The 27,040-nt window shown below is 53.5% G+C and overlaps 1 protein-coding gene and 1 long non-coding RNA gene across 4 annotated transcripts; one reads left to right on the forward strand and one right to left on the reverse strand.

The window, feature by feature from the left end:
- Positions 1-618: 618 nt before the first annotated feature.
- LOC101952038 (arachidonate 12-lipoxygenase, 12R-type) lies at positions 619-22,695 on the reverse strand. Of its 3 annotated transcripts, none has more exons than XM_005313898.4 (14): positions 22,059-22,695; positions 13,889-14,093; positions 12,908-12,992; positions 11,501-11,623; positions 10,074-10,177; positions 9,531-9,703; positions 9,012-9,155; positions 7,559-7,759; positions 7,109-7,195; positions 5,142-5,311; positions 3,344-3,465; positions 2,724-2,824; positions 2,034-2,204; positions 619-1,136 (listed from the first exon to the last, which is right to left on the reverse strand). In XM_005313898.4, the coding sequence occupies exons 1-14, from the start codon at positions 22,203-22,205 to the stop codon at positions 957-959; spliced, it is 2,013 nt and encodes a 670-aa protein (XP_005313955.1). In that variant the 5' UTR covers positions 22,206-22,695; the 3' UTR covers positions 619-956. The 3 variants fall into 3 exon arrangements, with proteins under 3 accessions (XP_005313955.1, XP_065426587.1, XP_065426588.1); XM_065570515.1 differs by lacking the exon at positions 22,059-22,695 and adding an exon at positions 19,899-20,037; XM_065570516.1 differs by lacking the exon at positions 11,501-11,623 and having other exon boundaries at positions 22,059-22,295.
- LOC135976070 (uncharacterized) lies at positions 20,036-27,040 on the forward strand. The gene is made up of 2 exons (XR_010593288.1): positions 20,036-20,563; positions 25,108-27,040. It is a non-coding gene; the product is annotated as an uncharacterized LOC135976070 (long non-coding RNA).

The raw sequence follows: 27,040 nt of genomic DNA on the forward strand, positions 1-27,040 counted from the left end.
GACATTGCACCCTCCAGGGACCTGCAGGTGTGTTTGCAATCAGAGCGGGGTGTCCTTAGCCTCGGTTTGCCAGCAGCTGGGAATGGGCGACGGGATGGATCACTCAGTAATTGCCCTGTTCTGTTCATTCCCTCTGAAGCACCTGGCATTGGCTACTGTCAGAAGACAGGATACTGGGCTAGATGGACCTTGGGTCTGACCCAGTCTGGCCGTTCTTATGTTCTTACATCCTGCGTTGCTTTTTCCTCTGCTTTTTTTCCAGGGAGCAGCATTGAGCATAGGTAGCCGGCTTCCAGCTCCCCACCCGCCCTCCCTCAACCCCCAGGTCCTAGGATGTCTTTCTCCAGCAACCTTCCCTCTGAATTCACAGTCACAAGCATAGTCTCGGCCCTGCAAACAAGCTAGGGGTGGCTGTCCCCACGACGCTTCCATGGCAGAGCCCAATTGTTCCAAGCATTCACACACCCCATTTCATATGGGGGTGCGTAGGCCAGGGTGATATTTTCCTGGAAAGTTTGGGGAGGAAACAGGGCCGGATTAAGACCTTTAGAGGCCATAAGCACTGAAAAGATTATGGTGCCCCCCCCATATGTAATTCAAAATAAAAGCAATACTATACTGTAAAATAACATTTTATTTTTCGAAATGACACAAAACTTACATGTACTCTGACTCCCAGCCCCCCCACTCTAATCACCAGCCCCCAATGCCCTCCCAGAGCTAAGGAGAGAACCCAGGAGTCCTGGCTCCCAGCCCCCCCCTGCTCTAACCCACCAGCCCTCACTCCCCTCCCAGAGCTAGGGAGAGAACCCAGGAGTCCTGGCTCCCAGCCCCCCGTGCTGTACCCCACTAGACAGAATCAGCCATTCAGAGTGGAGCCAGGCTGTGGTTTACTGCTCCCGGGACCGAATCTCGGGGACAGAGTTGCCAGCGGCCGCAGGGTTTGCCGGTCGGGCTCAGATGGACGTGCTGTTCTCAATTTGGTGGGGATCCAAGTAGCGGTAGGGGATGGGCAGGGATTTGTTCCTCTCTTGGATCTCCTGGGAGATCTGAGCCAGGCGCCCCTGGAAGGCTGCGATCAGCCGCTTGGGCTCCTCCTCCGTAAAGTGCTCATCTGGATACGTGCCCAGGGATCTCTGCAAGGGAATGGTAGAGCGGTGAGGGACAGCACGGAAGGGCTCCCTCGCCCAGCGCTGAGATGCAGCCACCTCTGGGGCGGGGCGGCTGGTTACACAGGGACCCCTCACCTTGCGCTGAGATGCAGCCACCTCTGGGGCAGGGCGGCTGGTTACTCAGGGACCCCTTGCCTGGCACTGAGATGCAGCCACCTCTGGGGCGGGGTGGCTGGTTACACAGGGACCTCGCTTTGCGCTGAGATGCGGCCACCTCTGGGGCAAGGCGGCTGGTTATACAAGGATCCCTCACCCGACGCTGAGATGCGCCCACCTCTGGGGCAGGGCAGCTGGTTACACAAGGATCCCTCATGTGCCCTACAGCACAGGGCACTGTTTAACAGCTCTGTTGCAAAACTGGGAGGAGTTCAGGCCAGGGAGGGAAGGAGAATCCTGAGGCTGGTTGAAACAACACGGGTGGAATTTATGGGTGTCTGAATGGAATCCCCCAAAGTGCAGCTGGGCTGGGACACCTGGGTTCATGCCCCGGCTCAGGTGAAATGTCAGCGGGTCCTTTATTGTTACCACAAGGGGGGGGGAAGACCTCAGCTGAATGGCTCATTAAAGAGACACCCCCAGCCACAGCACAGCACCCCCTAGCGCCACTCTGGGGCCAGCCCTGCCAGCCAGGGGAGAGGACCCCCTGCTGAGTCCCCGTCCCACTCCCTGCAGCACAGCATCCCCTAGTGCCGCTGTGGGGCCAGCCCTGCGAGTCAGGGGAGAGTGCCCCCTGCTGCCCCGGCCCCACAGCGCCCCCTAGTGCCACCCTGGGCCCAGCCCTGCCTGCCAGGAGAGACCGCCCCCCTGCTGCCCCTGCCTCGCTCCCTGCCCCATGGTGCCCCATAGCTCCCGTGTCCTCACCGAGTCCCCCGGCTCACAGCAGATGACCCAGAGGGTGAAGAGGATGGTGCTGGTGCTGTTGACTTCCGGGATGGTGTCCAGGTAGCTCTCCAGAGAGGTGGTGCCCTTGGCCTGGGGCGGGGGGTTCCTCATAGTGGCCGGGAAGTTGGGCATCCAAGCTCCAAGCTCGTACTGCGGCCCAGAGAGACCCCCGCAGTCAGAGCAGCAGGGGACCCCCCCCCAGCCCAGCTGGGGATCCCCTCCTCACCCCACCCAGGGGGCACACAGGGAAGGTCTGGCTCAGCAAAGAGACCTGGGCACCCGGGGCTTGGTCAGAGTCTCATCCATGGGCAATGATTAGGAAAGTCAAGGCAGGGGTTGGGGGTGCTGAGTGCGGCAGTAGGGGAGGGTTTTAGGGGGCTGAAGCAGGGTCCTACAATGTCTGCGGTCTCACTGGGGTTGGGTGCTGGGTGGGGGATTGGCTGCTAGGGCAGGGTCCTGGGGATTGAGGTGTCAGTGGGGTGGGGGGCAGGGTGGTGGTGTCAGTGGCTGGACCCCAGGGCCCCATGTGGGGGGTGCAGGTGGGGGGTGTCGGTGGCTGGACCCCAGGCTGCTGTGCAGGGCAGGATGGGGGTGTCGGTGGTGGGACCCCAGGGCCCTGTGGGGGGGCAGGGAATGGGGCCCCGAGCGCCCAGGCTGGCCTCTCCCTACCTGCCCGTTATTGAGGGCGGCGTGCCGGGCCGAGCAGCAATAGATCCACATGGTCAAGTACTTGATGAGCTCGGGGATGCTCCGCAGGGACGAGGGGAAGCCTGCGGGATGGAGAACAGGCGTCACTGACCCAGCCCGGCCCTGCCCCATGGCCTTGGGCTGGGACCCCACAGAGCCGGGTTTGATGCTTCCCTCTGCCAGAGCCTCCCCCGGTGAGTTGCTACCCTACTCCGGGCCTCAGCTCCACCCCGCACCAGCTCCCCGCCCTGTCCGTTCCCACGGCAGGTCCGTTCCCAGTCACACCACGGCCCCGTCCCACCACCGTGACCCAGGCCACCCTGTCCCTGCGGGGTCAGACACCTTGCTCCCCATCCGGGGGTCGTGATCCCTGCCTGCAGGGCCACTTGATATGAGCTGGGGTCTGCCCCGATTGACTCCAATAGAGAGACGCCCATTGACACCAGCTGGGATCGTGCCCCATTGACTCCAATGGCAAGACGCCCATTGACACCAGCTGGGATCTGGCTGACAGATACGCAGTCCAGAGATGCCCCCCAGCCAGCCCCGCATGGAGCCTAGTGACCAGTGGCTGCAGAGCTCTGGGTTTACATGGCCCCTACCGGACACCTCGTTCCCCAGGAAGCCTTCACGGAAGATCTCGTCTGCCCAGGCCTGCAGCTCGCAGTCGGCCAGGACGTGGGCGTCGCTGCGGTAATAGTGTCTGACGATGCCGGAGACGAAGCTGGAAACAGCAGAGATGTGTCATCTTGGTGGGTCAATGAAGGCCTCATCGCTCCCCAGTGCGCCAGCGTCACTCAGCCAGCATCTGCAAACAGCCCAATGCTACCATGCACCCTTCCCGGTACCTAGTGTCCCCTCCACTTCGCTCTTTCCTAGCTGCGGGAGCATGGCCTGGTGGCTAAGCCGCTGGCCTGAACTCCAGGTGATCCTAGATCTCGTCTACAGCAGAGTTGAACTTTTCATTTCAAATTGGACTTGCTCTTGTGGAAGTTAATACATTAAATAAGCGTCGCCACTGACACCAAATGTCTTGGCTTGACTGAAATCAAGTGTTTCCATTCACCCGCAACAAGACTTTTTCCCGGAATTTGGTTTTGGGCAAAATTCCCAAAAGTTTGACTTTTCCTCTCCATTTTTCTGTATTTACAAGTTTTCATTAATTTTTCCAAAGCCAACGAATCTACCACACAAAGTAAGTAATGGGGGTTCGGATAAAGGCAGGGGAGGGGATGTGACATATCTATCTTCAGGGTCTACATTGATCATAGACCTCTAATAAATCAGCCCAAATTGCTTTGAATTTTTCGGACATTCCTTTCTCTGGAATGCCAGCCATTCGCTAGCTGTGTGATAGGCCAGATCACCAAGCCAGGCATCAATGTTTGATGGGGGTTGACTTTTCCATTGTGGTAGGATTAATTTTTTAGTGCCCAAAGCTGCCTGTTGGGGTGTTCACAAACCATTAATAAGCAGGGAAGTTGTAATCAAGGGATTTACAATTCAATGAGGGCTGCCCAAGCCCCACACAATGGGGACTGCTCCCCTCTCTGACCCATTTGCACAAGACCCACCGGGGGATTGCTCAACCCAGTGACTCAGCAAAGCCCATCAGGGCATGTCCGGGCAAGTGTCTTATAGGTACATGGACCGAGAGTATAAAATAAGGGACAGTGGCACCATTCCTTGGCCTTTCTCCTCCCTGACCTACGCTGGAAGCAACAAGAACGCTGGGAAGACGAAAACTTTAAACTGAGGAGACTGGTCCCAGGCTTCAGGGAGAAGCCTGTGTATGAAGAATTGTAACATCCAGTGGGATGAGAAAATTGTTTGCTCTAAACGCTGCCTAGGTAATAAGGTTTAAGATTCAGACAGTGCGCTTACCTTTTATTTTCTTTGGTAACTATCTCTAACCTCTTATGCCTACCATGTATAATCACTAAAATACTATCTTTCTGTAGTTAATAAACCTGTTTTATATTTTACCTAAAACAACTTGGTTTGGTTGAAGTGCTCAGGAAATCTCAGCTCAGATACAAAGACTGGTGCATGTCCTCTCCGCATTGAGGGAGGGGCGGACTGGGTAATAAACTGAAACTGACCAGGCTTCTGACCAGGGCAAGATGGTATAGTTCTGGTGTGCAAGGCTGGAGAGAATTGTCTGGTCCCCTTCTCTGTGTGATTCACGAGTGGCTCAAGGATCATTCATGCAATCTAGCTGGGTGTTGGGGGGGGGGCAGTGTCTTTGAAAAAGTGCCTTTTGGGGAATTACAGTTTTTTTAAACTCAGAATTCTTTACATGGCAGGAAAGCCGTGTTTCTAAGCAACTATGAGCTGGTGAGAATTTTCCACATGCCATCTGCTTCCTCGCCACCCTCTGCCCCGGCTCCTGCTCCTTACCTCTCAATGGCCGACCAGATCTTCAACCCATCATCCCTGTAGTAGTAATTGGGAATGCAGTCAACCCCACGCTCTTGGATGTCATCAGGGAAGCAGAGGGAGGAATAGGTCAGGCAGGACATGCCCTTGGCCATCAGCACCTTGGTCCCCTCAAGCCCTGAGCCCATGGCCTGGGAAGGGACCAGAGACAGAGCCTTCAACCTCTGAGTCACCGGGCCGGGGGGTGGGTTAGAATGAAATACCGCCACAATCTATTTCAGCGCAAACCGATGACAAATGTGCCTCCCCGATGTTTCGCTTTGCATTGTACCCCAAAAATGACCAATCACTCGCAACCCCAGATGTTTTTCCAACCAGTTCTTAGAAACCTCCAATGACGGAGATTCCAAAACCTCTATGCTTGCTCCAGAGTTAACTATCTTTAGAGAGAGAAAGCATTTCCGAATATCTAACCTAAATCTCCCTTGTTGCAGATTAAGCCCATTACTTCTTGTCCTGCCTTCAGCAGGACCAGAGAACATTTGATCATCATCCTCTTTGTAACATATTTGAAGACTATCAGGTCCCCCCCTCGGTCTTCTTCTCTCAGGACTAAATGTGCCCAGTTTTTTTTAAACCTGGCCTCATAGATCAGGGTTTCTAAGCCTATCATGTTTATTGCTCTTTTCCGGACTCTCTCCAATTTGGTCACATCTTTCCTAAAGTGTGACATCTCCCCCCCCACCCCCCCATTCTCCAGCTGAGGTCTCACCAGGACCAGACAATGACCTCCCTGGTTTTACACATGACACTCCCATTAATACAGTCTAGAATGATATTAGCCTTTTTCCCAACTGCATCGCATTGTTGTCTTATATTCCATTTGGGACCCCACCACAACTCCCAGATCCTTTTGAGCAGTACGACCCCCTGGCAGCCAGTTATGTCCCACTGTGCAGGTGGGCACTGGAGTTTTCCTTCCTCAGTGGCGCACTTTGCATTTGTCTCCTTTGAATTTCAGCTTGTTGATTTCAGCCCAATTTTCCGAGCTGTCGCAGTCGCTTTGAGTTCTAATCCTGCCTGTTGAAGTGCTTGCAACCCCTCCTGGCTTGGTGTCAGCCTCAAATTTTATCAACAATCTCTCCACTCCGTTATCCGAGTCATTCATAACACTATTGAATAGTGACGAACCAGGCCTGTCCTCTTGTGGGACCCCACTAGATTCCCTGTTTGACAGTGGACCATTGAGAACCCACTCTTGGAGTCTGGTCTTTCAACCACCCATAGTAATTCCGTCCAGCCCAAATTTCCCTCGTTTGCACGTGGGGTGTGTCAAAAGACTAAAATCAAGATATATCACGTCTACTGCTTCTCCCCAGCCACTAGGCCAGCAACGCTGTCCAAGAAGGAAATTAGGTTGGTTTGGCATGATTTGTTCTTGACAAATCCATGCAGGCCATTCCTTCTAACCCTATGATCCTCTGGGCACATATTGATTGTTTAATAATTTGATCCAGTATCTTCCAGTTAGACTGACTGGTTTGTAATTCCCTGGGTCCTCTTTGTTCTTCCTTTCAAAGACAGATGTGGTGTTTGCCCTTCTCCAGCCCGCTGGGACCTCACCCGTCCTCCAGGAGTTCTGGAAGTTAATTGCTATCAGTACCGATGAGCTGAAAGCAGAGGCTGCATCCGCAGAGCCATACGGTGCAAACACCGGGACTAACTGAGATGGAGGCTGGCCCGAAGGATCTGCTCTCCGGGAGGTTCCCGATGTGGTTTTCAAGGCGAGACAATACGGGAAGAGAGCTTCAGGGGTTCCTGGTGACCTCGGGTGACAGGTGCATTTTACTCCCAAGTACATGGCTCTGGGATGGGAGTGGGGGCTAGTGGTTAGAGCAGGGGGGGCTGGGAGCCAGGACTCCTGGGTTCTCTCCCCGGCTCTGGGAGGGGAGTGGGGTCCAATGCCCCTGACCATGGCATCCTCTCACCCTTTCAATGATCCCTCCGCGTCTGAGTAGCAGGGTCCTGCCCACGACGTTGATGTGCAGCGTGTAGCGGGTGTGGGGCAGCAGCAGCTGTGGGGGAAGAGACACAGCAGTGGGTGAGGGCAAGCAGGGAGCCACCCCCACCCCTGCATGTATCGCGGGGAGGCAAGGACCCGGCCCCTCTGATAAGCCAGCAGCGGCTCCTTCTTCCCCATCATCCAGGAGGTGGGGGATGTGCTGGACCGCGATGGGTAGAACGCAGCCAGCATGGGGCAAGCCCAGCCTGGCACACCGGGCACACACACCCTGCCTGGTACATGCAGGTGTGGCTGGGCACAGGTGGGTGCCGGCAGTGGGGCCCGTCTGGCACGCTTCCCCTGCTGGGCTCTTCTCTCCCGCACATCTGAGCACAGCTGGCCCCAGGGGGTGGGGGCGGCCCGGCCCCTCTCTTACCTTGAAGAGCGGGTGGCACATGGGCAGCTGGTGCAGGGTGGCCAGGGTGAAGGCCTCATCAATCAGGTGGGTGAGCAGCAGGTGGCTGACGGACTCGTGCACCAGGAACTCGGCGTAGCGCACCCAGGTCTTGGCCAGGATCCAGTCCCACTCAGAGTCGCTGGGCAGGAAGATGGGGCTGTCAGGGCCTGACTGGCTGAGCTGCGGGGGGGAGAGAGACACAGGAGGGCTGGGGGGGGGCGGGTTTGCACAGGCCGGGGGGGTGAATCCTGCTGCTTCCCCTGGGGAGCCGAGGGGCTGGGACCCGGCTGCCAGGATGAGGGGACATGACGGTGCAACAAATCCAGTGTTAGAAAGAGGAGACACACACAGCTGGGGTGTGCACACACACACACACACACACACACACACACACACACACACACACAGCTTGGGTGTGTATATGCACACAGCTGGGCACACACAGAGCTGGAGTGTGCATATACACACAACTGGGGTGTGCATACCCTACCCCTAGCCCTACCTCTAGCTCCTTATTCCTAACCCTACTCTATACCCTACCACTAACCGTATTCTTTACCCTAATCCTCATTCCTTACCCCAACCCTACTCTAAACCCTAACCCTTAACCCTACTGTATACCCCAGCCCTAACTCCTTACCCCTAACCCTGCTCTATACCCTAACCCTTAACCCTACTCTATACCCCAGCCCTAACTCCTTACCCCTAACCCTACTCTATACCCGAACCCTAACCCCTAACCCTACTCTATACCCTAACCCCTTACCCCTAAACCTACTCTATACCCGAACCCTAACTCCTTATCCCTAATCCTACTCTATATCCTAACCGTACTCTATACCCCAACCCTAACCCTACTCTATACCCTAACCCTACTTTATACACTAATCCTAATTCCTTACCCCCAACCCTCCTCTAAACCCTAACCCCTTACCCTACTCTATAACCTAACCTAACCTGAATCTTTACCCTCACCCTAACCTTACCCGGCCCCGCTGTGGAAGGGACAGACAGTGCAGGCGCCTGCATCGGGATTCAGCTCCAGGGACAAAGGGCTGGAGTTCAGAGTGAGGTGCCAGTGAGTCTGCAGAGACCCACTCGCTGCCAGCAGAGATGGGGGTGGCCCAGAGTAGTGTCTGTCGGGGGGGCTGGGAGCCAGGACTCCTGGGTTCTCTCCCCGGCTCTGGGAGGGGAGTGGGGGCTGGTGGTTAGAGCAGGGGGGCAGGAGCCAGGACTATTGGGTTCTATCCCCGGCTCTAGGAGGGCAGTGGAGTCTAGTGGGTTAGAGCAGGGGGGGCTGGGAGCCAGGACTCCTGGGTTCTCTCCCTGGGGCAGTCCCTTAGACGGCAATGCCCAGCCCTGGGACTGTGTAGGGGTGGGGGCTGCGTGGGGGTCCCACTAGGCAGCGTGTGGGGGCGCCAGGGGCTGTTACCTGGATGGCCACGGGGACGAGCTCCCCGGAAGGCTGCAGGTGCAGCAGGCAGAGGGGCGCGGCGATGTACTGCTGGTAGCCGTTGATCGTGTTGGCCGGGACGCCCTCCAGGATTTTATAGTCAGCGAGGAAGATGTTCCCCTTCTGCAAGACACAGGGAGAGCAGACCAGAATGTGGGGGCTGGTGGGGGCCAGCATATCCAGGGGTGCAGAGAGGGGACCCCAGGGCGTGGGGGAATGCTGGAATGCCAGTGCTGCGAGCTTGCCTGCAGCAGTACCCTATCCCAGTGCTGTGAGCTTCCCCGCAGCAGTGCCTCTCCCAGCGCCGTGAGCTTCCCTGCAGCAGTGCCCTGGGACTAGCCCCTGGAGTCGAGTGGTCAGTGTGAGCGTGGCCACTGGCTCTGGAGTTGGGCCAGCTGGACACCTCTGACCCGTGGCTGCTTGTGCCCGGAGCGACACTGGGGAGAGAGCCAGAGCGCAGCCAAGTCCCCCCAGGGGTGTCCCTGGCGCCCCACTTACCTCCAGCTCGTCCTGCAGGCTGGTGCTCTCCCCCAGGGAGGAGGCCACCATGGCCGGTGTGACAGGGAAGTTGCAGGGGAGCTCTGTGCAGCGCCGGATCACCATCGGGTGGACCCCGTTCAGGAACTGGTACCCGAAGAACGTGTCCTCTCGCCAGTGCGCCCGCACGTACTCTGGGGGGACACAGGCAGGGCACCCACAGGGTTAATGTGCCCTGTCGGGGCTCAGGGGAGCCGGGTTCAAGTCCTACCCTGGGTGCCTGGGGCAGCTTTCGGCGACTCTCAGGACCACGGCCTCCCCCCGCTGGAGAACGGAGCTAATGGTCCAGCATGAGGATCTCAGTGGGGGTCTGGGCAGCCCCCAGCACAAGGCTGGGGGGGTCCCTGATCGCAGTCGGGGGGGTGGTCTGGGCAGGACCTGGCACAAGCAGTGCTGGGGTCTCTAGTGGCTTGCGTCACACTTCCCAATCACCCTGCTCTGTGCGTGGGGGCTCCGGTGGGCCCAGGCGAGCTGGGCTCAGGGTGGGGGTGGGGGGTCACCTACCTGTGATCGGGGTCTTGTTGAAACAGAAAACCTTGTTGATGTCGTCCAGCTTCGCCCAGGAGTTGGTGCAGCTCAGGAAACCCTTCAGCCGCAGCTCCACCTGCCTGGGGGGAGAGGGGGGCAGGGTGAGCGTGTGAGAGCGCCGAGGGGGGGGCTTGGGAAGGGGATAGTCTTTCCTCCCCCCGAGAACCAGGCATAACAAATAGGGTTCCCCCTTTCTCCCCCCCAGAGACGCACTGGTGGCAAAGTGGAGCCACGCAAGGGGCAGCGGCCCCCTGTCGGAGTGATGGCCGCAGACTCAGGCAGCATGGCCATGTTGGTTACACCTGGGTTTTCAAGCTCTTCTCCCCTACTACAAGGACTAGAGTGAGTAGTATGGGATGAGGGGGTGTATTGGGATGGCTAGAAAGACAGGTAGATTGATGGGTGGGGATGGAGAGAATGAGAGAGAGAGAGAGAATGGATGTGTATGGGAATAGATAGAGTTAGGTATAGAGTAGGGCTAGGGATAAGGGTTAGGTTATAGAACAGGGTTAGGGGTTAGTCCCTGGGGCTGGGCCTTGGGGGCTGGGCTGCACACACACATCCCTCCTGCACCGCAGGAAGGTGGATGTCTTGGGGAAGGGTCAGAGTTAAGGTTACGGAAAGATGTCAGGCTACACGGTCAGGTTAGGGCTAGGGAAGGACTATAGGGCATAGGCAGAATGAGAGAAAGGGTATGGGACATGGGTTACGGTAGGATTAGGGAAAGGAGAGAGTACACAATTAGGGTTAGGGCTAGGGTTTGGGTTTAGTCTCTGGGAATGACCTGGGCTGTGGGGGCCGGAAGTCACACATTGACCCCATGCTCGAGGAAGAGGGAGGTCTTGATGAAGGGTTAGGGTTAGTGTATAGAGTTAGGGTTAGTGTATAGGGTTGTGTATAGGGGTATGGTTAGTGTATAGGGTTAGGGTTAGTGTATAGGGTTGTGTATAGGGTTAGTGTATAGGGTTAGGGTTAGTGTATAGGGTTGTGTATAGGGCTAGGGTTAGTGTACAGGATTAGGGTTACAGTATAAGGTTGTGTATAGGGTTAGTGTATAGGGTTGTGTATAGGGCTAGGGTTAGTGTATAGGGTTAGGGTTACAGTATAAGGTTGTGTATAGGGTTAGTGGTTAGGGTTAGTGTATAGGGTTGTGTATAGGGCTAGGGTTAGTGTATAGGGTTAGGGTTACAGTATAAGGTTGTGTATAGGGTTAGTGTATAGGGTTAGGGTTAGTGTATAGGGTTGTGTATAGGGCTAGGGTTAGTGTACAGGATTAGGGTTAGGGGTAGTGTACAGGGTTGTGTACATGGTTAGGGTTACTGTACAGGGTTAGGGGTAGTTTCTAGGGACAGGCCTGGGGCAGGCGTTGGGAACGGGTCTGGCTGTGAGGAAGCAGCACTCACGCGTTCCCCCCGCGCAGCAGGAAGTTGGTGCTCTTGGTGAAGGAGTACATGGTGTTACAGTCCAGATCAATGATGTTGTCCACTGCCAGACACCGGGGCAGTCCGGCAGCGTACTCCTTCCACCTGGGCAGGGAGAGATCGCAGGGGACGTTAGCCCTGGCCTGCCCCTGTGTCACGTTATTGACACAAACTGTGACCGTATAGACCATTGTTGCAACCAAGATCCTGTAGTGGCACCAAATCTTGTACAAAGGAGGTCAAATAAGGTGTCTATAAGGAGGTTATGGTTTACTGGTTATGATTATGCTATCTGTATGCAAGTATCATTTTTGTATTTAAAGTTATAAGTATTGGCTCTATACTGTCTGTAGTTCAAACTTGTGCTGTGCTTCTGGGTGACACCCCAGACAACTTGGCATCAGCTCTGCCTAACCTGCTTGATGGCCCATTAAGGACCATCAGCTACAACTGACCCATTGAGAGACGGCAGATACGCCTTGTGACACTGCAAGGCATGCAGGGACCTGCCTACAGAGAGAACTCGGAGGTTATTCCAAGCCATGTGCTGGGCAGCTTGTGTTTGGAACGAAGAAAGCAGAGGCCACATGGCAAGAGACTATAACAGGCTGCTGCATCTCCTCCATCTTGTCTTCAATCCTGCTTCTTACTTCTGGAGGAACCTTGCTACCAACTGAAGCTCTGAACAAAGGACTGAAGGACCCATCCCAGCTATGGATGGACTCCAGAGACTTGATTTGAACCTGCAGTTTATTCTATCACTGCTACAAGCCTGAACCAAGAACTTTGCCATTACTGTATGTAATTGATTCCATTTAACCACTTCCAGCTCTCATCTATATTTCTTTCTTTTATGAATAAACCTTTGGATTTTAGATTCCAAAGGATTGGCAACACCATGATTTGTGGGTAAGATTTTACTTGTATATTGAGCTGGGTCTGGGGCTTGGTCCTTTGGGATCAGGAGAACCTTTTTTCTTTTACTGGGGTCTTGGTTTTCATAACCATTTGTCCCCATAACGAGTGGCACTGGTGGGGATCCTAGGAAACTGGAGTGTCTAAGGGAATTGTTTGTGTGACTTGTGGTTAGCCAGTGGGGTGAGACCGAAGTCTTCTCTGTTTGGCTGGTTTGGTTTGTCTTGGTGTGCAAAGGAACTCCAGCCTTGGGCTGTAACTGCCCTGCTCTAAGCAATTTGTCCTGAATTGATACTCTCAATTGTGTCCGGCCAGAGGCAGCATCGATACACCCTGCCCCGCCAAACCCAGCCACCCTCAGCCACAGTCCCGGGCCTACCTGTCTTGCAGTTCCTATCGCCCCCTCCATCCCCAGGACCCCGCGCAGGCCTGAGCCCTGGGGAGTTCCCCCAACCCCCACGGGGTCTCACTCACCCATAGCACTCGCGTCGGTGCGTCAGCTCAGCCTGCCGCTGCTCCAGCAGCAACGGGGAATCGGCATCGTCACAAACCAACTGGCCTGGGGGAGAGGAGAGAACATGAGAGACAGAGAGACAGGGGTGTCTATGGGATAGATAGATAGATTAGATAGCGGGTGTGTATGGGAATGGATAGACAGACAGGGGTGTAGACAGGGATGGGTGGATGGGGACTGATAGAGGGGTGTGTACGGGGAGGCATAGACAGAGGGGGGTGGATGGGGATGGATAGACAGAGGGGTGTGTACGGGGATGGAGAGACAGAGGGGGGTGGATGGGGACAATTAGACAGAGGGGTGGATGGAGATGGATAGACAGAGGGGTGTGTACGGGGATGGATAGACAGAGGGGGGTGGATGGGGATGGATGGATAGAGGGGTGTGTACGGGGATGGATAGACAGAGGGGGGTGGATGGGGACAATTAGACAGAGGTGGGTGTACGGGGATGGATAGACAGAGGGGGGTGGATGGGGATGGATAGACAGAGGGGTGTGTACAGGGATGGATAGACAGAGGGGGGTGGATGGGGATGGATGGATAGAGGGGTGTGTACGGGGATGGATAGACAGAGGGGGGTGGATGGGGACAATTAGACAGAGGTGGGTGTACGGGGATGGATAGACAGAGGGGGGTGGATGGGGACAATTAGACAGAGCGGGGTGTACGGGGATGGATAGACAGAGGGGGGTGTACGGGGATGGATAGACAGAGGGGGTGGATGGGGATGGATGGATAGAGGGGTGGATGGGGATGGATAGACAGAGGGGTGTGTACGGGGATGGATAGACAGAGGGGGGTGGATGGGGATGGATGGATGGAGGGGTGTATATGGGGATGGACAGATAGAGGGGTGTGTACGGGGACAGCTAGCTCGCTATGACCCCAAGCAGCACCAGGCCAACTCCCATGCCCTGCCCCCAGCCCGCAGGCCCCTACCTTTGCCCTCCCGCAGCTCCAGCGTGCAGTAGCCCTCGATCCACTGGTAGCAGGGGAAGCGATAGCTCTGGCCGTGTGGGGAGACGACCTCCACGAAGCTGCAGTACCAGTTGTCGGTGGGGTAGAAGGAGTAGGGCTCCTTGTGGAGCCGCACCAGGACAATGTCCCCCAGCCAGCGCCGGCTGCACAGCTTGAACTCCTCCACCTGCAATGGGGGGGACGGGGACGGACCACCGGAGCGTAAGGGTGTGACTCAGGGATTAATCCAGCAACTCAGGGATGAACCGTCAGCATCTGTCTCCCCCCCACAAATAAAATACTTGTTGGCCTCCTGTGCCCCCATTGTGTGGAAGTCTCCAAGGAAACACAGATCGACCAGGTCACTGTTGCAAACTACTGTTCTACTCAGCACCTGCCTTTCATTAGCCTGGAGGTAGAGGCCAAGGGTTACCGGTTTGGCTACATCTTGAGGTACCTCAGCATAGCCTAGCAGTGTATAGGAGAAGGGCACAATCTCTTTAAAGCCTTTGTGAGCCCTCTAGCGGTGCCCACCATTTTTTAGGAGCTGACACAAATGGGTCAGAGCAGCCATGTGCATCTAAGCTTGGCCTCAGTTAAAGCGCAGGCTGAGGTCCTGCCCCCCGGCCATCCAAGCCCTCTACCGTGGGCCCAGCCCGCCCCATCCATGCCTTGTGGTTTAATGAGAGGGGCACCCTGTGTGACGTTGCGCTCCATACGTTTTATAAAAATATGCTTATAAGTGTGGATATGATGTAACTGGAATATGCTTTATGCAAAAGGTCTCTTGTAGGGTATCATTACAAAGCTTATAATCTACTGTGTGGTCACCCTATTTGTATGAATGTATCATTCTTGTATCTGAAACTAGGAATATGAAATATAACTCTGAGGTCCTATTGTAGTTATGCAAAGTGTGGGCCATTAACGGTAGTTTGGAATCTTGATGGCTCCCATTAATCAGGACAATTGATTGTAAATGGCTCTGTTTACTCGTAAGCTTCCTGTCAGCGCGGCAGGGGAGGGCACCGAGCCCGGCCACGGGCCGCTCTCCCTGACCGGCCGGAGCGCTGGGGGGAGGGCTGCGAGCCCGCCGCGGCTCCGCTCTCCCCGGCGGCCAGAGCGCCAGGGGGAGGGCGGAGAGCCCGGCCGGGGCTCCGCTCTCCCCGACCGGCCGGAGTGCTGGGGGGCGGGCAGAGAGCCCGGCCGGGGCTCCGCTCTCCCGGACCGGCGGGAGTGCGGCGAGGCTGCCACGGCTCCGCTCTCCCCAGCGGCCAGAGCGCTGGGAGGAGGGCGGAGAGCCCGCCGCGGCTCCGCTCTCCCCGGTGGCCAGAGCGCCGGGGGGAGGGCGGCGAGCCTGGCCGGGGCTCCGCTCTCCACGGCAGCCAGAGCCAGAGCGCTGCACCGCCCCCCTCCAGGTGCTGCTCCAAGCACAAGCTTGGTGGGCTGGTGCCTGGAGCCGGCCCTGCTTCCTGTATACAAGTATGCCAGCAAGTGGGTAATGAAGTCTGACAGTGGCATGTGATCATGTCACCTGAACTGGAATCCATATTAAAGCTGGTGCTTTTCCGTTTAGAAGGAGGGGTGGAGACCCAGAGAGACAAAGGATTCCTGCCTTGGGCCAAAGCTATAAAAGGGTGGAAGAGAACAAAGGAGGCTGCCAGTCATGAGAAATTCTCCAGTTACCACCCGAGCTGGAACTAACAAGGGCTGTACCAGGGGAAAAGATTGTACCAGGGGAAAGGATTGGGCCCAGACTAGGAAGGAGTCTGGTCTGTGAAAGAAGCTTATTGGAACATCTCAGAGGGTGAGATTTACCTGTATTCAGTTTCTTAATGTATTAGGCTTAGACTTGTTTTTTCGTATTATTTTGCTTGGTAACTTACTTTGTTCTGTCTGTTATTAGTTGGAACCACTTAAATCCTCCTTCTTATACTTAATAAAATCACTTTTGTTTATTAACTAACCCAGAGTAAGTAAGTAATACCTGGGGGAGCAAACATCTGTACATCAGTGTTATAGAGGGCGGACAATTTATGAGTTTACCCTGCATAAGCTTTATACAGAGTAAAACGGATTTATTTGGGGTTTGGATCCCATTGGGAGCTGGGTGTCTGGGTGCTGGAGACAGGAGCACTTGCTGAGCTGTTTTCAGTTAAGTCTGCAGCTTTGGGGGGTGGTTCAGACCTGGGTCTGTTTGCCCCAGGCTAGCGTGTCTGGCTCAACAAGGCAGGGTTCTGGAGTCCCAAGCTGGCAGGGAAAACGGGCTCAGAGGTAATTTCAGCACGTCAGGTGACAGTCCCAAGGGGGTCTCTGTGACTGAACCCGTCACACCCCACTCCCCAGGGCCTCGCCAGGGCCCCAGTATTGAACCCCGGCCTGGCAGGTCCTCGGATCCCCTCCTGAGCTGCTGCCCCTCCTTGAACCTGCAGCCCTGGGCAGCCGCAGCCCAGGCCCCCGATGGGCTGGGCTGGCCACGCTCTCTGTGGGTTCCCGGATTATATAAAGACCCCAAGAGCCAGAGGAAGCTGGCTGAGTTACAGACCGATGCCTGTTGCCTCACCAGGCCCTGCCCCACGGCTTCGCCTGGCCCTGCCCCACTGCCTCACCTGATCTCCACCCAACCCGCTGACCCGGCCCCATGCACCAGATCTTCCGGCCCGCTATGAAAACTCCAAGCATTGCCTCAGATATCTCCGATACTGATTGACCTCCCGGCTATCTGATCCCTTAAGTCTTGCTCTAGCCTCCCCCACCCCCCTTAGCCTGCCCTGTCCCCCGGGCATTATGGTCCCTGCGAACTGTTCCCTTGTGACCTCCAGCCCCTGATGCTGGCTACTCACCAAAACACCAGGCCTGCCATCCCAAAGGAACAGCAGCTCGGGGCTGGCATGGCACTTAACGCTGCTGCAGTGAGATCTAGTGCTAGCGTAAGGGAGACAGAGTTCGTTTTCCGAGTAGATGCAGAACGTGAGTCCGGGTGTTGGCCTCTTGGGCCTACCGTGAAACATATCAATGCCAGTTTGGCAGCTTCTCTTCTGGTCTCTTTACACACCAGGCTGTGACTCCACAAAGGAATACAGCAACTTCTGCACTTGGATGGGTCCAATGGGCCCATCTAGCCCGATATACCATCTCCCACTGCGTTTTGAAAAGCCGCTCAGTTTGAGTAAGAAAACCCATAGAAACATTTTGCAATAACCTTCCCATTTTGTAAGGCATCTCCCTTGCTTAAGGCACTTGGGAACTGGCTGGGGACCAGAAACCGCAGGGCAGACAACCCTTGTTTATTGCAGCAGGTGGAAATCTGGATGATATTACAATGACTTATTGAATGATTTAATCCCTCTGCTCAGCCCTGCTAAGGTCTTCCAATTAGTAGCAGTGAATCCTGGGGTGAATGTAAAGCCCTTTAATCCGATTACGTTTGCTGCTTTTGTTGAATGTCCTGTTATTTATTTTTCAATTATTATTATTATTATTAATATAAAAAGAGGTCACATTTTCCAGATTTTTTCTGCCCTGCAAACAAAAAATTCAGTTAAAAAAAAACAACCAAAACCCCTAGATTCTCACAGATTCACATGACTCCAGGTGCTTGGGGCTTTAAGATATATCCCAAAGATATATCACATGATGCGCAAAAAAGTCAGGTGAGTTAGCAATGCTATAGAAAGGCCAGTGCTGTTAACGGTTTCAGTGCCATGTGCAAGTATTCACACACCATCAGTGTATAGGCTTGTTTGTCAGCCTGAGATTGAATTTGGGGTGTGACTTTTTCATATGCTTAGATCTTATACTAATATGTGTAAACAAAAGACAAAGACTAAGGGCATGCACAGCAGGTATATTTGGGCCTGCTAAGGAGGAAGAGGGGGGAATGGGGAAGGGGGACACAGGCCAGGCTCTGCAGCGTCAGAGCAGGGTACGGGGGACAGTGGGGAACAGACACTGCTGGTGTGTAGAGCGATGGATATGCTTGCTTGGAACTAACCCTGATAAACATCACCTGCACTTCGGACAGCTGGCCACCTGCTTTCTGTCTGCATGACGACAATCCTCTACACGCTCCCATCGGGACTAGGGTGCATGAATGGATCTGTGGAACTCATTGCTGTGTGCAATCAAACCAGCGCACACTACCCGGTTCCATACCAAGTGCTCAAGCCGGTGTGGACAATACCCCGTTTGCCTGTGACTATCCAGTGGACTCATAAACATGGACAACAGCACGCGAAACCTGCAGGAGCAGCTCGCTGCCACTGCCAACAATGGGACAGATTTAAAATACACACTCCAGAATGGTGTTAAAAGACCTTGACCCTGTCAGAGGAGGAGGAGCAGTTTTGGTGGTGGCCTGGATGTTGGACTATATTACAATGATCAGGGCTCCAGATGTTACTGTGGATTATTATGGCTATTGGCCTGTTGTTAAGTATGCTAATTTTGCAATGTCTACTGCGGTGTTTAAGGGGGGCACAGACCCACAAGGTACAACCACTAATTGTCATGGAAGAGGCCCTCCGCCACAGTGTGACACATAACCCAGACCCAACCTCTCGGGCACACCATTATGGGACGTCTGGCACACTCATTGGAATATGGATGTCCATACGAGGGAAGGTGCAGCGCATAGTGGAAAGTGGGGCAAATGGAGCATCAAGACATTCCACCTTGATGCCTTGCCCTATCAGGAAATGTGTCGCCATATAGCATAGCTGAATTTGACGTATCTGATCCGACTTACCCAGCTGTGAAGACGGCGGGAAATCGACCGCTGCGGCTCCCCCATCGACGGCGCTTACTCCTACCTGGGCTGGTGTAGTACACACGTCGATTCGGGATCGATTATTGCGTCCCAACGAGACGCGATATATTGATTCCCGAGAAATCGATTTCTACCCGCCGATCCGGGAGGGTAGTGAAAACCAGCCCTAAGACTCCAAGGCCTCGTTCCTCCCAGCCTGACTCACAGGAAGGCCTGCAAGCAAACAGAGCCATCTGCAGACAATTGTCCTGGTTGATGGGAGCCATCAAGATTCCAAACCACCATTAATGGCCCACACTTTGCATAATTACAATAGGCCCTCAGAGTTATTTTTCATATTTCTAGTTTCAGATACAAGAGTGATACATTTATACAAATCGGATGATCACACTCAGTAGAGTATAAGCTTTGTATTGATACCTTACAAGAGACCTTTTGCATGAAGCATATTCCAGTTACATTATATTCACTCATTAGCATATATTTATAAAATCATATAGAGTACAACATCACACCCGCCCCTCCCCCTCCCTGCCACCGAACAGCTGATCACCTGTGCCAGGGAGGGGGAGGGGGAGGGGAGGAGTGGAGCTGCAGCACACTGGCCTTGGGGGAAGGAGGTGGAGAAGAGATGGGGGCGGGGCCTTGGGGAAGGGGGTGAAATCAGGGCATACCCCCTCCAGCCCTCTGCCGTGAGCCACTCAGGGCAGGGGGCTGGGAGCATCCCCATGACCCCAGCTCACATCCCCAGCCCTCTGCCCTCACCCCTGAACCTCCCCATGCCCTGACTCCTGCACCCCTCCCCATCCCCACCCTGAGCACCAAACAGGAGCTCCTGCACCCCCTCCCCACATTCCCACCTGCACCCCTCACACCAAACGGGAGCTGCCCTGGGTAAGCGCTCCACACCCCTACCTCCTGCCCCAACCCTGAGCCCCCTCCCTCACCCTAGCTCCTGGCCAGACCCTGCACCCCAACCCTCAGCCTGCTCCTGCACCCTAACTCCCTCCCAGCCCCTGCACCCCTAGCCCCATGCTCAGTGCAGAGAGAGACGAAGAGAATGGGCCAGAACCAGGGAGAAGGTAGGTACCTGCACTATGGGGGAAGGGGGGAGCCTGTTTACCCCCTCCCCAGCCCTGCTTTGTGGTTGGGGGAAGAGGCCTATGACACACTAAAAGCCAGAGAAGGGCCTGGCCTTGCCCAGGACACAACCTCACTCCTTACCCCTCCGTAGTGGTGCAGATGGCCTACTCCAGCCGGGGGTGGAAACATTCAGCTAATTAGGGCGAGACTTGTTAGGAGCCGGACGGGAGGCAGCTGCCGGGACAGAGCAGCTATAAGGAGCGGCCCAGCAGAGTAGAGGGGAGTATCTCCGCAACAAGCAAGGGAGGAGGACTGGTTCCCAGGGATAGCACCGGAGCTAGAGCAGTGCTGGGCAGGCTCAGGGGAGCAGAGGGGGAGCTCTGGCCTGTTGCCTGCTAGGCTGGGCAGGGAGGCTGCTGCTAGAGGGTCCCTGGGTCGGGAGCCAGAGTAGCAGGCGGGCCTGGGTGCGCCCCCCCCCCCCCTTGCACTGCACCTGGCCACGGAGGAGCAGGGCCAATACAGATAGCAACTTGCCCCTGCAGTAAGGGGCCAGACTTTGGGTTGTGGTTGGCTGCTGTGGTGGGTGCAAGCCACAGGACTGCCGTGACCCCCAGAAGGGGGATGAGGAAGAAGTAGTGGGCACTGCCGGAGGGCAGTGTCCTGAAGAGAACCCCACTGAGCGGTGGAGCAACGTGGGTCTGAAACAGCAGAGTAGGGTAGACAATGGGCAGGACACCCCCCGCAGAGGGCGTGCTGGAGGTGAACTGAGCTAATCCCTGGAGCAACCAGCAGGAGGCACCACGGTGGTGAGTTGTGCTCCATTACACCCTCCCATGAGGTACAAAAGTGGTGGGACGAAGACCCCAGACCCACGCCTCTCCAAAACGGAACATGACCATAAGCTGTAAGGGGTGGGACCAGGGGTGTGCAAGGCTGGTATATTTGGGGCTGCTAAGGGGGGAGGGGGATGGGGAACAGGGACACAGGCTGGGCTCTGTAGCGTCAGAGCTGGGAACAGAACCCTGGGAAATAGACTCTGCCGGCGTGTAGAGCGATGGATGTTTGTTTGGAACTAACCCCAATAAACATCACGTTGCCTGCACTTCCGACTTCTGGACCTCTGCTTTCTGTCCATGTGGCAAGAACCAGGGGAGGGCGTGAAGGGAAAGCCCCCTAACACGCACCATCCCTCAGCGTCCCTCCAAAACCATTATGAGTTTGGTTTACAAATCTTGAGATTAAAGCAGTAACCCACGCGCTTTGTATTTTTGAGGCATTTCTACAGCTAATCTATTTTAGGTATTTATCTGGCACCCACCACTGCTGTCTTGAGGCACCTTCAATCTTTAACACATTTACCCTCACAGCACTTTAGTGAAGTAGTACAGTGCTGTTATCCCCATTATATAAATGGGGAAACTGAGTCACAAAGAGTAGTCTCACACAGTGAGACTGCAGTAGCACAGGGAATAGAACCAGGATATATCATAGCCCTAGCAATGACTCTAACCACTGGACCATCCTCCCCACACAGTATAATGAGGACATAGAATGGATTTTTCAGTTCTGGCAATTCCAACAAAGTTGGGGAGGGGGGATTCACTTCTGGTCAAACCGAAAAAATGAAATTTTTGGCGAATCAGAAAGTCAGGGGACGTCATTTTGGGTTGAACAAAATATTTCATTCGACCTGAAACAAAATGCTTTGTTTTGATCTCAAGCAATTTTTTAACGTTTTAAACAAAATGAAACCTAAAAGAAATGCTCTTTGTCTAGAAAAAATGAACACTTTCATTTTGAAAATGAGAAGACCGAAACATTCTGATTTTTTTTTTTTGTTTTGTTTTGGAACTCAAACAGTTCAGTGGAATCAGTGCAAATTTGTGAAAGTTAGTGCCAAATAGCCATTTTTCACCATTAAAAAAAATTACAAGTTGAAAATTTGCACCCCTTTCTCCTCTCTGGCATAAGCAGTAAACATTTTCATAATAAAAGCTGCCAATCTTCTGTCATAATCACCTGACTCCAGGCACTGGAGATTTAAGAAAAACACACCAACTATTTGGAGATCTTTTAAGCTGCACTTAGTTCAGATTTTCTAAGCAACCACAAGGACTAGACACTTCAATATTTTTTTCAAATGAACGAAGAGTCGCCCAATGTAACCCCATGACTCCAGAAGCTGGGGATTGAAGATCAAAAAGCCCCAAGTCACGAGTGTTGGCGACCCTCCCCCCCCACACACACTTTCTACTGGGAGGTTCTGTCCACAGACCCTGGCCCCGTTCTACTAGCACTCACCGCCCCGGGGTTGAAGTCCTTCCCGCAGTTGTCGAGGGGCTTCTTGTCGCTCTCCTCGTGGGTCCCCACCAGGGTGATGGAGATAGAGCTGAATGTCCCAGCTAGCAGGAAGTTCCCGGTGGCGACACGGACTTTGTAGGTGCCCATCGTAGTTGGTGAGGCAGGGAGGAGTGTATCTGGTGGGATCCCTTGTCTGGCTGGCTGTCCTTGCCAGAGATCCGGTGTTATCGCCCAGTCCTGCCCTGCTGCTGGTTTTTATATTGCCCTCATTAAGCAACTGGTGATGTGAGGGGTGAGTTCTTCCATGGATCAGCACTGGGGGTTGGACACAGGCAAAGGGCGGTGAGGTTGACTTGGCTAATTTTCACTTCCAATGAATGCTTAAGGAGGCCTCCACCCACTGCCCACACATAAAACAAAGCGGTGACAGCCCAGGGACTCTCAGGGGGCCCCTAAAGTGGAGAAATCCCATGACACAATTTTGGGGGGCACATTATGGGGTTCTTCTTGCTGCTTCACAAAATTCAGCAGGTGATCGCAGGGCTTCTTATGGGAAAGCTGGTAGCAGGGGATGATTTTCAGGCAGTTGATCTGTAGTCAATAGAGGGATACCAGCAGAAGACTCTGGAGTAGGGAAATTAATTAATGAAATGAAATGAAATTAATAAGCAACTGGTTTAAAACAAACAGAAGGAAGTATTTCTTCACACAATGCACAGTCAACCTGTCAAATTCCTTGCCAGATGTTGTGAAGGACAATAGCGAGGAAGATTTATTTTAGATATTCAGAAAAGCTTTCTAACACTAACAATTAAGCTCTGGAATATCTGGTTGGTCCTGCTTTGAGCAGGGGGTTGGACTAGATCAGGGGTCGGCAACCTCTGAGAAGTGGTGTGCCAAGTCTTCATTAATTTAAGGTTTCGCGTGCCAGTAAAAGGTTTCGCGCGCCAGACTGGCAGCCTGGGCAGCAGACAGAACCCTGGCTGGAAGCAGCGTGCCACTAAAAATCAGCCCATGTGCTACCTTTGGCAAGCGTGCCGCAGATTGCCAACCCCTGGACTAGATGATCTCCTGAAGTCTCTTCTAACCCTAATCTTCTATGATTCTAGGTGGCCAAGAAAGGTTGCGTCACTGGAGGGTTTTAAGAAGAGGTTGGACAAATACTGGTCAGGGAAGGTCCAGGTTCACTTGGTCCTGCCAATCTACCATTTCTATGATTTTGATGCCTGCTTTTGATGCCGAATGTCATGGGTTCAAATCCCCTACGCGGCCTTGAAAGGGGCAGCTAAAATGGCTGTTCCTTCCCGTGAAATCCCATGCCCTGCGATAGGAGGGCAGACTAGATTATCACTGAAGTCCCTTTCGGCCTGGGAAATCTCTGAGTGGCGCCCCTCCCATTTTTACAGATGCGTGGGGAAGCTAAACCTCTGTCCCATAGCATTGTAGGGTGGCCCAAGAACCCAACAGACAGCTGACCTGCTTTCTATTCCCAGCTCTTGCCTGCCGGCTGATCGCAGGTGACTTCCTTCCGGCTTTGTGTGACTCAGTTTCCCCATGGTTAATTGCTGTCACCACTAGTTCCAGTCTCAGTTTGCCTAGTTTCTGGATCGTGCTATACTTTGTCAGCTGGACTGAGGAGCCCATGATCCAGTATTTGTTCCCGTGACAGTATCTATAGACTGGGATCAAGTCCTACTTTAACCTCCCCTTTGTTAAGCTAAATAGATCTAAATAGTCTCTCACGCCAAGGCTGGTTTTCTAACCCTTTCATCATTCCTGTGGTTCTTCTCTGAATTCCCCCGCACTCTTATTTGTATCCACGCCTCCTACCCAGCTCCCCAGACCAGTTCCCCACCTGACGCACTGTCCCATGGCTGCGTTGGTGTCTTCCCTGCAAGCTATTCCAGCCAGGAAGTGCTTGCCCGAATCACATTGCAAAAGATCCCAGCCTCATCAGAATGCTCATTAACTTGTGATTTATAGCCGGGATGAATGCTGCTGCTAGATCAAAGGGCATACCCGTGCGGTTCACATAGTGCCTAGAGGTCCCAGCTGAGACCACGGCCCCCGGGTGCTGCACAGCCCCTGATCCAGATCAGGGCCCCTCCCCCATTGTGCCATGCCACCTTGGTCTCATGTTATGGAAAAGGGGTAAATAGCAACATACTAGCCCTAATCACATCTCTTACCCTAAGACCCTAGTCAACCCTAAACTTCACTCCAAGTATTAAAATTAACCCCTACCCATAACTGTAACCCTATACCCCATCCCTAACCCTAACTAACCCCTGAACTATACCCCATCCTTAACCCTAAAACTAACCACTACCTGTAATTGTAACCCTATACCCCATCCCTAACTAACTAACCCCTACCCATAACTGTAACCCTATACCCCATCCCTAAACCTAAAACTAACCACTACTGTTAGGGGGCTTATTTTTTTACCCTTTCACTTTCCTGGTCCTTCTCGCATGAACAGAGAGCAACAATACCCAATGTTTGAAGGTGCAAACAATTTGATGTTTATTGGGGTGAACTTTCAGCAAGAAACTTCCAGTTTCCTTCCTCAGTGTCCCCCTTCCCAGCTCTGACACCACAGAGCCTTGCCTGTGTCTCTGTTCCCATTCCCTGTTCCTGTTCCCCCCCTTAGCGAAACGTGATTCCAATTCCCCCACCCCATCCCCGTTTCCATTCCTCCCTTACTTCCTGATTGACTGCAGACTATATAGTAAAACTTGAGTTCTGCTTAGCTATACCTTAACCAATCATTTTACTGAAATTTAACTAATCAATCCTGACACATTGTAACATGGTTATTTAACCAATTATATCCCACCACCTTAATTGGTTTACACCCAACAAAATTAATTATACAGCAGACCGAAACAATTACAGAACCAGACAGATTATACAGACAAACAATAGGAAAATGGAGACTACAGTGATAGAACAACACAGAAATGAGGATTTCACATCCCAGCTATTGAGAAGTGAGTTCTTGCCAGACAGGATGCTATCACACTAAGTTTCCTTTTACAACTTCTAGGCTCTTCCCTTTCTCTGGAGGTGATGGGAATATCAGGACAGGATTGGATTCCTAACAGCCCAATAGCCCCTTATTTCCATGGGACTGGTTGGAATGTGAGGATGTGACCGGTCGCTTTCCACCTTATGGCTGCTCCCACTGCTTAGCCAAAGACCTTAGCCTAAGAACCAGGCCTCAGACTGTTGGGATCCACTAGGCATAGCTACCAGGTAACTCGGGAAAGTGGAAGGCCAAAAGTGCCGATGAAACTCTTTTGCTCTGGGCCTATCTGTGAACCACAGTGACTCCATCTTGGGAATTCTCACCTACTTCTATGCTAACTGCTTACATGCTCTGAAGTAGGCTGAAGCAGAAGTATATTGGTCAGCGTTTTTGGCAGATGGCTGTAGTTTCACTCATATTAGCAGAAATAATAGAGATAAGAAGGAGGGAACAGAGAGAAATAGTTAGTTTGTAGCCGCTTTCCCATATATCCCCAAGGTATTTAGTGCAAAGGGTCAAGGGATGTACCTTGTTCTCCCTTCAAAATGATAAATGTATCCGCAACAGATGTCTCTTGTATCCCCCCTCCCCAAAATAATACATGTATTCTGTGTAACCTGTTATCTATAGGTCAGTATAATGACGTAATGTTTGTTTGTTACTGGTTATAAAAAGGGCCTGTTCGGCCATGTAAGGTGTGTCTCTTCTGGCATGAGCCGAGGAGCACCCTCTCAGCTGACTGACAAATAAAGGACCTGGTACCCGTCTTCTTGTCTCTCCGTGCCTCCTTGGTGTAATTAGGTAAGCTCCGGGGGGAAACGGGCCCTATTTGGCCAACAAATTGGCGACTCCGGTGGGACTTCTCTCCCTGTGGAGGGCACTGACCGACGACCGAAGGCGATTCCGAGGAGTGGCCACCTCGAGCTGTTGGTTTGCTCGGGCCTCGGGTCGTCACAATCGGTTGGGGCGGCTGTGTCCTCTCTAAAGAGAACTCCTAACGACACGGAGATAAGACGGTACCAGAAGAAGGGGAAGGTCCAACAGCCGGACGCGGCCACTCCGGGCGGTAAGTGCGTTTACCTCTTGGGTTTGAGGGATAACGCCCCCGCAGTGTAGAATTGGACCCTTTGGGTAATCCCTGTGTGGGAAGGTATTGTAAATGGACAAATGTTTTGTGGTCATGATAACTAAGCCAGGCAACGGTTGATGAATAATTTCACTAACTTCCCTAGTCTGTGGGCCGTATTGGACAATTACTGGGATGTAGAAAAGCCCCAGGGCTTGCTTTTATTCTTGGCAGGGGTACTGTTCTTTTTCATACTAATGATATGTTGGAAGCCAAAATTGTGATAACCAGGTCTAGGACTTAAACCGACTCCAGCCGCACCGAGACTCCTGCGAGGGGAAACCCCGTGACCAGGATATCTTGATCGCAAGGGGGGTCGGTCGAACCCGTGACCAGGTTTAATTAAACACGAGCATAATGGGGTCCGGACAAAGCACATATGCTGGGACACCCTTGGAATGGATGTTAAATAATTGGAAGGCGTTTAGACGCCAGGCTGATTATGGAATGGTATTATGTAAAAATGATCTGATATTTTGTTCAAGTGCCATTTGACTCCGACAGGCTCGGTAGTAACGGCTGCTAAACCCCAGAACCCTCCCACTGTTGTAATGCCAGAATCGGTGTCCCCTTCGGCTCCTTCACCCCCACAGGCTTTAGAGAGTACCCCCCCCCTTGGTGGGATTGTATCCGTTGATTACTGAGAGTGTGTTAGCCCGTCCAGGAACACAGGATCTTGTGTCATGTTGCTTTTAACATCTGGCTGCTTTTAAGGCAGAGGCAGGAGAATTCTCAACGAATCCAAGCAAGTTCATTTCTATCTTTGAAGGTTGTCTAGCTAGCCATAAGCCTCACGAGGGAGGACTTGGGTAGCCTTATGAGTAA

This window comes from Chrysemys picta, chromosome 16 (genome assembly GCF_011386835.1).
Source record: "Chrysemys picta bellii isolate R12L10 chromosome 16, ASM1138683v2, whole genome shotgun sequence".
Taxonomy (NCBI): domain Eukaryota; kingdom Metazoa; phylum Chordata; order Testudines; family Emydidae; genus Chrysemys; species Chrysemys picta.